The 11,834-nt window shown below is 37.5% G+C and overlaps 1 protein-coding gene across 1 annotated transcript; it reads right to left on the reverse strand.

Annotated features, from left to right (window-relative positions):
• Positions 1-1,408: 1,408 nt before the first annotated feature.
• On the reverse strand, positions 1,409-11,084 carry LOC130818622 (uncharacterized). The gene is made up of 2 exons (XM_057684786.1): positions 11,058-11,084; positions 1,409-2,767 (listed from the first exon to the last, which is right to left on the reverse strand). Exons 1-2 carry the CDS (start codon positions 11,082-11,084, stop codon positions 2,033-2,035), a joined length of 762 nt encoding a protein of 253 aa, XP_057540769.1. The 3' UTR covers positions 1,409-2,032.
• Positions 11,085-11,834: the final 750 nt, after the last annotated feature.

Consider the following 11,834-nt stretch of genomic DNA (forward strand, 5'->3'; position numbering starts at 1 on the left):
GACCATAAGATCGAGCTAGCAGCTTAAGAAGCAAATCTTTATACAGTTGGTAAAAGTGACAACAGATGCTGCAGCCGCTTCAGAACGCACTGATGCTAAATGACGGATAGAGCTTCTTCGCTACGGAGCACGTTGAAGTAGGTGTCTAGGCGGAGGTGTCGACAATTAGGTTCTCTTTCTTTCTATCGAAAGGAAAGGCGATGCCACAAAGAAACCTAAAATCAGGAGCCCCTCTGGATGAGATGCCCTAAGGACTTGACTCAGGGCTCTCGCAAGGCGCAGAGGAAAACCAAACCAATTGGAAGAAGTGGTCTGGCACGACTTGAAGAATCACTTATAGAAAGGATTCAACTTCGTTCTCCTCAAATATGAATAAGGAAGGAAGCAACTAAAGACAAAGCTGGAGAATCCGGCTATAAGGTGCATCTTTTTCGGCTATGATCAGCAGAAGAAAGGGTAGGGGTGCATTGATCCGACTACAAGTCTCTTTATTTCCACATTTCGTTTTCGATGAGGCATCATCATATATTTTAAAAAACGAAAATGTAATACTGCCGGATTCCGGGATGCTAGACTAAAGTATGCGGGCACAAGCACCTGAGCAACAGGAGCCTTCTATTGCTGGACCTGAGTCTACACGAAGCCCTCAAAGTCTGTGGAAGAAAGGTGTCAGAGAAAGCCCAAGGCCCACGACCCAGAGAGTGCATTCGTCAACAAAGAGTGATAAAAGAAGCTCTATCAATCAGAGAGCAACAAAGAGGTATCCCTATACGGCTGCTTGCTTATTGGCTATTGTCACAATTGAATCAGAATTACTGTATCGTATCAATGAAAATATCGTATTGTAGTCACAGACAACATAGTAGCTGTGACGTGCGAAAAAAATCCCATTTCTTTGTAAAAGCCAACAAACTTTCGTATTTCGATCCGACAATCCTTTTTCAACCTAAAGGTTTATTTAGGACGGTCAAAATGTAGTCGTTTCTGCAAGATCTTCTGTCTATGGCACGCTAGGAGTCTGCTGTCAATCTTACTTTCTTGCCGGACTTTCCTTCTTTTTTTTTTATATTAGGACTTCTTTATTCTACTGAATAGAGAGAGAAGTCTTGAGCGGTCAGACCAATTACGATAGATTCGCAAAACATTCAAGATGAGAGATGAGCTGCTAAAAGAAAGAAGGAAGGGCTACTAGAAGCCTAGAAGGAAAAGAAGTCTGGGCTGGCCAAACCAACCTTTCGATGCTCTCCCATCTCACGATTTTCAATGTGACGGTATTCCACCACTTCGTTAGACGCTCGACCAAAACCATTTTCTATCTGGAGATCACACGGCTATGAGATCGATCAAACGTAAGAATTTGTGCTCATCCTTGGCCCTGAGGGCTGGGCAGCGAATGGAACAAATGGGGATATGCCGCTATCTAGCCTATCTTGATGAACCAGAAGTGAGAAGGGCTGGGTGAATTCAGGAGTTCTGCGCCAGCAATTGGATCTATTGCACCCGGTAGGCCGTTAATCGCAAACAAAGAAGAAATGGGAGACCATCTGGATCTCGAACACGAAATAAGCTCTCTCGCGGTTCCTACTGCTTATGGGACTGTGATCAAATATGCTCGGAAAACAGGTAGATGAAATGGTAGTGTATATGGAAGCGAACGAAGGGAAGCTAAGACGGTTCGAAGGGATTCCGGACGAGAAGGTGATGGCTTTCGATCTGCGGGATTTGCTACCGTCAGATATTGCACTAGAAAGGGGGCAGAGGTGGCTGCTAGGGAGGCAGTAGTAGCGCATGCAGTTGACTTGGGACCCGTTTCAGCATCCTCATCTGCTTCCTAGCCGGAAAAGAAAGACTTTTGAAAGCTAGGAAGAAAAATAGAAGACCGTCCGAGAAGAAAAGAAAGAGCAAGAAGGATTGAAATCATGAACTCCTTTCCCTTTACTAAGAAAGCTTGACTGAACTAACGCTATATATACTATATATATTGCACCAGAAAGAGCTCTTTTTTCAAACCCTTATCATATGCGAGGAAACTCTAAAATGCTAAAGTACCAACTGATCGACATTGGCATGGGGAAGCAATCGTTATTACGCATGTGAAAAGACAATGAAAACCCATTGCTTTGACTTTGAGCTGCCACTGCTTTTCATCGCATCGGGGGATGTAATAGCAAAGTCCTGCCACCGTGCTTACTTTGGTGACAACTTCTTTTGGGTCTGGATCACCATCAACCCTTACGATGACACTCCTTTGACCGGGAACTTCTTTGTTTGCGGCTTTGTTCAAGGTAGCTTTTGCAAGTTCAGTCTCCTCTTGCATTCCTTTCGCAAATTTTGATGCTCCCCCCGTATATCCGCTGGCAATGGCATTTGGGGTTAAGGGCCGCCTTCTTATTAGTAGCTCTATAACATATTGCTTCTTCCAAAGCGCGCCCCGTTCGTTCTGAATTAAAGAATGAAAAAAATTGTATCTAAGGTCTAAAGGATACGCTACATAACAAATATATTGATTTTCTTCTCCAGCAACGGGCTCGATGTTGTAGCATCGTCCTTTGTAACGATTAAGACTGGTAAGTCCGTCGGTCCATACACTTGTCCATGTACCAGTAGAAGATTCGGCAGCTACTGCAGCCCCCGCTTCTTCAGGTGGAACTCCAGGTTGAGGAGTTACTCGGAATGCTGCCAATATATCAGTATCTAGGGTTTCATACTCAGGAGTATAATAAGTCAATCGGTAATCTTTAACACCAGCTTTAAATCTGTTGGACCTCTTGAGTTTTGATGATGACTACACTTTAGCAAATATGTGTTTAGAGATTGTGTGCAGGTCGATATCCGGTCGTGACAATGATCGTTGATAGTACCTATGCCTTAGCTTATTGAAACGTACATGTCAAAAGGTTTCAATTGATGTTAGGAAAAGCATATCGCTTGGGATGTAAAATGGAGACAGCATATCTACTGTTCCCAAGTTGGATGTTCTAGCTAAACTGAAGTCTGGAGACAGCACACTGTTCCTGAGCTGAAGGTTGACTACGTTGACTAAAAATTCTGGTTATCATATTTTTAATTATTATTTTTTTTAGTTGATGTATTTTAAATTAAATTGTTGCAGTAATAATTTATTAAAGTTAATTGGCAAATCGTTTTTGTTAAAGAAAATGAATTCACGTTTTATTTGTTAAGATCCTTTATTTTAGGATCTATTTTTAGTAAATCCTGGATTTGTTAAAAATAGAATTAACTAACTTTGAATTGGTCTTAGCAAATCTTTCTAACCGGTTTTTATTCCTAAAAATTAGCAAGCAATCATTCCTACTAAGATTAACCGTTTTCTAAATATAGCATGAAGTTCCAGCCATTAATTTGGGGAACAGGAATTACTACTGAAGAAACTGCTACTTTAGGGAACAGCGGTTATTAAGGGAACAGCGGTTATTGTTTTTGTACACGTGTGATTTGACTTAATCAAATCTTATGGAAATAACCGTGTGTTTGCTTAATCCACATTTCTCCCATGATCTTTTGATAGTGGGATAATGGATTGGGTTATTCCATTTTCTTAGGAATATTATTTTCTATAAATTGCAAGTTAATTCCGGTTTTTAAAAAAAGAGAGAAGTAATCCAACGTTTTGTGCTTAAGTGTTTTTCATACGTTTTTGTTGGATTTTACAAGAAATATTTTGTTCTTAAAATTGCCAATTAATTTATAATATTTTCTTGATGCAACTCTTTGATTTATTTTAGAGAATTTCTATCCTTTTTGTAAGGGAATTTGAGAGTTTATGTAATTAGACTCGGGTGAGTCTAAGGGGGAAGTTAGATAGCTTTTAGTGAAGCTAGAGAGGATTAGCTTATTGTAAAGCTAAGTTTGTTGCTTTGAGTAAAGCAATTAGAGAGTGAAGAGTTGGCCTAGTTGTTTCGCTTCGAGTGAAGTAAGGTGTTTATTGTAATTGTAACTAATTGCCTTAAACATAGTGAAGTTGTTAGAAATCCCAAGTGGTCGTGGTTTTTCCTTTTGTTTAGGCCCAAAAGGTTTCCACGTAAAATCGTGCGTCTCTCTTATTATTTTGCTCTTAGTTTAAGTTTTATTTATTTTGAATAATTCCGCAAAAACAGGGCACAATCGCTTAAACTTGCAACAACAACAATTCACCCCCCCTCTTGTTGCTGTTCCCGTTCCTAATTGAATCAACAATTGGTATCAGAGCCCTGTTCCCAGAAGATCAGGAAACCCTGAGGGCAGATTCTGGTGTTCCCGAAAAATGTCAATTATGAACGAGCGAATGGAAGAAGGGTATTCAACTCAAAGACCGCCAATGTTCGATGGAAAATTCTATACATACTGGAAGAATAGGATGGAGATCTTCATCAAAGCAGAAAATTATCAAGTTTGGAGAGTCATAGAAATCGGAGATTTTGAGGTAACCACTACTAACTCCAACAATGAAATTGTTCCCAAACCTATAACCGAATATGAAAAAGAAGATTTTCAGAAAATGGAATTAAATGCTCTTGCTATAAAATTACTTCATTGTGGTCTTGGACCAAACGAGCATAATAGAATTATGGGGTGCAAATCCGCTAAGCAAATTTGGGACCTGCTTGCTGTTACCCATGAGGGAACAAGTGAAGTAAAGCGGTCCAAAATTGATTTGTTAATGTCTAAATACGAGAGATTTGTTATGGAGCCAAGAGAAAGTATCCAAGAGATGTTCACTAGGTTCACCAACATAACAAACGAGCTTGTCTCTCTTGGAAGAATAATTCCCACTGATGAACAAGTAAGGAAGATTCTAAGGAGCCTTCCTCAAGATGAGCGCTGGAGGGCCAAGGTTACTGCTATACAAGAGTCCAAAGATTTTACTAAGTTCAATCTAGAGGAGCTGGCTGGTTCCCTAATGACGCATGAATTGCATTTGGGAACAGCAGACAGTTCTAGGAACAAGGGACTGGCTCTGGCAGCGGGGGAACAGGACGAATCAGAATGTGATGAAGAAGAGGCTGCTTTGTTGGTACGAAAATTCAAGAAGTTCTTCAGGAACAGCAGGTATGCAAATCAAAGAAACAACAAAGAAAGAAGAACAAAAAATCTTGAATGCCACAAATGTGGAAGTACCGAACACTTCATCAAGGATTGCCCAACATGGAAGAATGAAAAGGGCAAGGGAAAGACAAGAGATTCAAGAAGACCGTTGAACAAAGAAAATTTTAACAAGACTGACTTTCGTAAGGCCATGATTGCTGCTTGGGGAGAAATTGAAAGTGAGAATGAAACTATTGTTCTCGAAGAATAGGAGACAGCTAACCTATGTCTCATGGCTACACATAAAGGCAAGGAGAAGCAGGTAAATATTTCTAATTCATTTTCTGACCATTCATTCAATCCAAGTAAAAATGAATTAAAAGAGTTGTTAAAAGAGGCACAAGTTAAACTTGAAAATTGCAATGATAAGTGTCTCAGGTTAGAAAAGGAACTTAAGGTAAGCAAAGACCATGTCTCATACATAAACACCTTTAGACATGATGTCCAAAACAGATTTTTCGGTTTGTTGGACCAAAATATAATCCTAAAGGAAAATATGGAGAGACTTAAGAAGGAAAATGTTATTCTTAACATTGAGCTATCGCAATACAAATTATTAGGCTTAAATGAGGAATTGATAGATGCATCTACTAAAGACTTATGCAATGATTTTCAATATTTAAAAATGAATTCGGAATCCAACCGTAACAACAATAATAATCTTGAATTAAATTCAAGAGAAAAAGGGAAAATCAAAATAACTCCCAAATGGATTCTAGATGCTAAAAGTAAGAAATCACAAGGCCTAAAATATTTTAAGAATAACAAAAGTAAGAAAGCTTACGTTGATCTTCCTAGAGACAGGTACTGTACCTTCTGTGGAAAAGCTGGCCATCTGAAGGAACAGTGCACCAAAAGGGAACAGTATACTGTCTCTAACAGAAACTATGTCGATAACATTCAAATTGATAAATATGATTCATGTAAGATCGACAAGGAACCCAAGAAAGTCTGGGTTCCTATAATTAACAATTAATTATCTTACAGGTCCAAGTGAGGGGGAACAGCTCATGGTATCTCGACAGTGGGTGTTCCAAGCATATGACGGGTGACAAATCTAAATTTCTCTCACTTGAAGCCTATGATGGGGGAACAGTAACCTTTGGTGACAATATGAAGGGTGAGATAATCGCCAAAGGAAAGGTTGGAAGGTCATGTTCCCACGCCATTGATAATGTATTTTTAGTCGAGAATTTGAAACACAACTTACTCAGCATTTCTCAATTTTGTGATAAGGGTAACTCTGTAAACTTTACTTCTGAAAAGTGCATTATTTCTAGGAACGACACAGGAGACATCATTCTTGAGGGAATCAGAAAAGGGAACACTTATGTGGTGGACCTGGACACTGTTCCCAGAAACAGTCTAACGTGTCTAAGTGTTATAGAAGACGACCCACTTCTTTGGCATAAGCGTCTAGGTCATGCTAGTTATTCATTGATTAATACATTAAGATCTAAAGACCTAGTTAGAGGACTACCAGCTATAAAATTCCTTAAGGATGAAATATGTGATCCTTGTGCCAAAGGAAAACAAGTAAGGTCATCTTTTAAACCAAAGAATGTTGTGACCACCTCAAAAACGCTTGAATTATTACATATGGATTTGTGTGGACCTATGAGAATACAAAGCCGTAGTGGCAAGAGATATGTGTTTGTTATTATTGATGATTATAGTAGATTTACATGGACTTTATTTTTAGTTAGTAAAGATGAAGCCTTTAATGAGTTTGTCTCTTTCGCTAACAAAATACAAAAATCTACTAATAATCAAATTGTTCACATAAGGTCAGATCATGGTAAAGAATTTGAAAATTCAAGCTTTATGAGTTTTTGCAATGAACATGGAATAAGTCACAATTTTTCCGCCCCTAGAACACCACAACAAAATGGTGTAGTAGAAAGGAAAAATAGAACTTTAGAAGAAATGGCTAGGACTATGTTGATTGCTAGTGGTTTACCTAGAAATTTTTGGGCCGAGGCTGTTAATACTGCATGTTATATTTTAAATAGAGTATTGATAAGACCAATCACTTCTAAGACACCCTATGAACTGTTTAATGGTGTTAAACCAAATATTGCCTATTTTCGTGTGTTTGGATGCAAATGCTTTGTACATGTAAATGGAAAACGGAATATAGGTAAATTTGATGAAAGAAGTGATGAAGCAGTATTTCTTGGCTACTCATCTCAAAGTAAGGCATATAGAGTCTATAACAAAAGAACAATGAGTGTGGAAGAATCCGTTCACATAATTTTCGATGAAACTAACTTTTTGTCAAGTGAACAGGATACAAATAATTTTAAGATAGGTCTTGCAAATCTAGAAGAAGATGATGAAGAATTGAAAGTGCATGATCAAGAAACAGCTGGTGAACAGCCGGTTCCAGCAGAAGCAGAAAGTATTGATCAAGTTCAGGAACTGCCAGAACATCAGGAACAGCAGACTGTTCCCAATCCAGCTGTTCCCACAGATGAGCAGAATAATCCAGTAGCTGAACAGAATGTTAATCAAGCTGATGAACCAGAACATGCTACTGTTCCCACAAGAGATTTTATGCCAAAACCTTGGAGATATCAAAAATACCATCCTCTTGATTTGATTGTAAGTGACTTGAATAAAGGAACACAAACTCGATCTCAAATGAGAAATTTTTGTGCACATTTTGCGTTCCTATCATCACTTGAACCCAAAAATCACGAAGAAGCTCTAAAGGATTCCGAATGGGTTGTAGCCATGCAAGATGAATTGAACGAATTTGAAAGGAACAAAGTATGGCATTTAGAACCCAAACCAAAACACAAGAAGGTAATTGGTTTGAAGTGGGTATTTCGGAACAAACTAGATGAGCATGGAATAATTGTAAGAAACAAAGCAAGGCTCGTGGTCAAAGGGTACAATCAACAAGAAGGTATTGATTATACTGAGACATTTGCTCCAGTAGCAACGTTAGAAGCTATTAGAATTTTAATTTCTTTTGCTGCATTTATGAACTTTAAATTATATCAAATGGATGTGAAATGTGCTTTCTTGAATGGTTTTCTTGATGAAGTAGTTTTTGTTGAACAACCGCCTGGCTTTGAGAATACCTCGTGTCTTGATCATGTCTATAAGCTTGATAAAGCTCTTTATGGGTTGAAACAAGCTCCTAGGCAATGGTATGAAAGACTATCAAAATTTTTGATTCAAAATGACTTTATTAGAGGTAAAATTGATAAAACCTTATTCTTTAAGAATAAAGGTTCCAAATATTAGTTGTTCAAATATATGTTGATGATATTATTTTTGGTGCCACAAATGAATTTCTATGTAAAGAATTTGCTAACCTTATGAGCACTGAATTTGAAATGAGCATGATGGGAGAATTAAATTTCTTTCTTGGTTTGCAAATTAAACAAACTGCTAATGGTATCTTTATTCATCAACAAAAATATATAAAAGAACTTCTTAAGAAATATGGCATGAATAACGCTAAAACCAACCATACACCCATGGCTACTAATGTAAGATTAGATGAAGATACAAATGGAACAAATATTGACCAAACTATGTATAGAGGCATGATTGGATCTTTATTATATCTAACTGCTAGTAGACCCGATATTTCATTTAGTGTTGGTTTATGTGCAAGATTTCAATCTAACCCTAAAGAATCACATCTAACCGCAGTGAAACGTATTTTGAGATATCTAAAGGGAACAGATGATTTATCATTATTTTATCTTAAAAGTGATGTCTTTGATTTGAAAGGCTTTAGTGATGCAGATTATGCAGGAGATCTTGTTAATAGAAAAAGCACGTCAGGTATGGTACAATTTCTTGGCTCATGTTTAGTTTCGTGGAGCTCCAAGAAACAAAACACTGTTGCATTATCAACTGCTGAAGCTGAGTACGTAGCAGCAGCAGCTTGCTGTTCCCAAATGATATGGATAAAGCAGCAGCTAAGAGACTTTGGTATTAAGTATGCATGTGTTCCTATTTATTGCGATAATACCAGTGCCATATGCATATCCAAAGATCCAGTGCATCACTCACGAGTAAAGCACATCCATATTAGGCATCATTTTCTTAAGGATAATGTTGAAAATAAAAATATCATTGTTAAGCATGTAAACACTAACGAGCAAATAGCAGATATCATGACCAAACCGCTTCCAAGGGAACAGCATGAGAAAATGAGATTGGAACTTGGCATGATCAAGCTGCATTAAAGGAAGTGTCATATATGATTCTTAGAGACAAAATAAAAATTGAAAATGATCAATCAACCACAATAAACTTGATTGAAAGATCAATTATCGAAAGGATCAGGTACGCATTTTTTAAAGGTATATACTTTGGATGTTCTTATGATTGCATGATTATTTTGATCAAACGGTAGTAGCATAATATTATCATTTTCTTATTATAAATATATAATAAAAATTAAAAAATAAAAAAAAAAAAAAAATATATAAAAAATAAAAAATAAAAATTATATATAAATTTTTTTTTCCAGCAATTTTTTTGGGAAGTAGGAGTTGGATCATCAAATTCATCTGTCTCCATTTCGTGTCTCTGTATCAAAATGCATAACTAAGGAAAATGGAACATTTAGTAACCGTCACCTCTCACAAATAAACCCACTCCCTCACGTTCCATCCTTCACTTCATAATCATTACCCTTTCCCTTTCACTCAACCCTAAACCGTCATTTTCTCCATTACTCTTTCTTTTCTCTCTCAAAACATCCATGAAGACCAAGAATCAGAGTCCTAAAATAAAGCAACCTGTACCTCTTCAAGTCATCTACCCACCTTCTCACAATCCTAAGCCTGAGTCTTCATCAAAAGAACAGGAGGGAACCCCCATCTCCCTGGAAACACATGCAGGCAGTAAGAGAACAAGAGGATCCAAGACACCTCTAACACGTTCTGTCAAGAAAATCAAGGTAACCCACTACTTGAACGCTGAGGAACTATCTAAAGAAATGTCAGTTGGCTTTGGCCTCGACAAAGAATGGTATGAGACTACAAACTTTCCTCAATTTCACAAAATTCTACAAACTCAACATTGGGAATCACTCATGGGCGATTACTGCTGCAATCCCATTTACCCAGAAATTATGCGTGAGTTCATCTCTAACTTTTCTATTAATGATGGAGTCTGTTCAAGTTCAATTAAAGAAATTAAAAGGAGTCTGTTTATTGTGTTGGGTCAAAAATTGCGTTTTCTGGAATTGATGAGAAGGATGTTTGGAGATGTTTAGGCGTTAGGCAAAAGAGAGGTAAAGTGAGTCACAATGTTTTGTCCCCCTTACACAAGTTACTCTACAACATTGCTCGAAGGTTTATTTTACCACGAAATTCAAAACGTAGTGAGGTAAGTCTTCGAGATGCCACTTTGATTTACTGTATGGTGAACAATATAAAGATTAATTTTCCTTCCTTGATGATTTCGCATTTGAATGATTGTATAGCCAAAAGATGTATGGTAGGCTATGGTGGTTTGTTGTCCTGGATTTTCTCAAAATTTGGTGTTCCACTTGGAGAATACAGTTTTCCTATGGGTCCCAGTAACATGATAGGTGCAAAATGTTTGAGTAACTTGCGCCTTAAATTAAATGAGGAAGGGATCCTTGAAAATGCTGTGGAACAGATTGAAATTGATTCTGATGATGAGGAACAAGAGGAAGAGGGGAAGGAAAAGGAGGAACAGGAAGTAGAAGAAGAAGTGGAGAAGGAGGAACAGGAAAAAGAAGTTGAAAAGGAGGAACAGGAGAAAGAAGGAGCTGGAATTAAGGAACAGGAGGTTGTTCCTTCTGATAAGGAGGAAGAAGACAAGGGGATGGGACCTGATGTTACTCTTGATGATGACTCTAGGGCTGAACCCAGTAGTTTTCCCTCACCAAAGCCAACCACTCCACCACCACCATCACCAACACCAAGATCACCACCACCATCATTTCACAGACAAAGCTGTGATCAGACAACCATTCCTACTGCTCCTTTATACTCCATTCTCCTCAAGCTTGATGATTTGCAGGATCGCTTCTTCAAATTTCAAGATGAGATTCGTGTTTCCCTAGCCTCATTAGCTGACCAGATGACTCAAATGGAGGCTCGTCTTGGTGCTAAATTGGATACAGTGGAGGTGGAAACAGAATATATTGATGAAGATGCCCCTGCTTCCTAGTTCTCCTTTAATATCTTTTATGTTTCATTGCTACTATCTCTGTCACCAAACAATTTCTTTGTCTTTTGGTACCAGCTGGGGTACACCTCTTAAACATTGTTAACTTTGTTAAACCTTTTTACATATGCTACTAACTGTTAGGTTTGATTAGTCATTGCTTATCATGCTTGCATTCATTGTTATTGCTTTTTAATTTGTGCATCCTTATTCTCTCTTTGACTATAACTATATGTTTAGTGCTGTGGTTTGATTGCTTATCTTCTTTTTGAATGATGTCAAAAGGGGGAATATTTGGCACAAACTTAAATAATGCTTGAGCATGTTTGAGATCTAGTTAAATCTATTATGTTGGACTTATGGATTAAGGTGCTGGTTTGTTTTTCTGATGTTTGTGTTATTAGTTGTTACTCATTGACACTGAAACTAGGTTTCTCATTGCATTAAGGATTAAGATACTGATTTCTGGTTTTGGTTAGTGGTTTGTTTATGCTAATTTCTTTTAGCTCTGATTATGGATGATTATGGATTAAATCTGAATTTTTTTTCATTATTTGATTTTATGCTGAAATAATATA

The sequence above is a fragment of the Amaranthus tricolor genome, chromosome 7 (assembly GCF_026212465.1).
Source record: "Amaranthus tricolor cultivar Red isolate AtriRed21 chromosome 7, ASM2621246v1, whole genome shotgun sequence".
In the NCBI taxonomy this organism is placed as follows: Eukaryota; Viridiplantae; Streptophyta; class Magnoliopsida; order Caryophyllales; family Amaranthaceae; genus Amaranthus; species Amaranthus tricolor.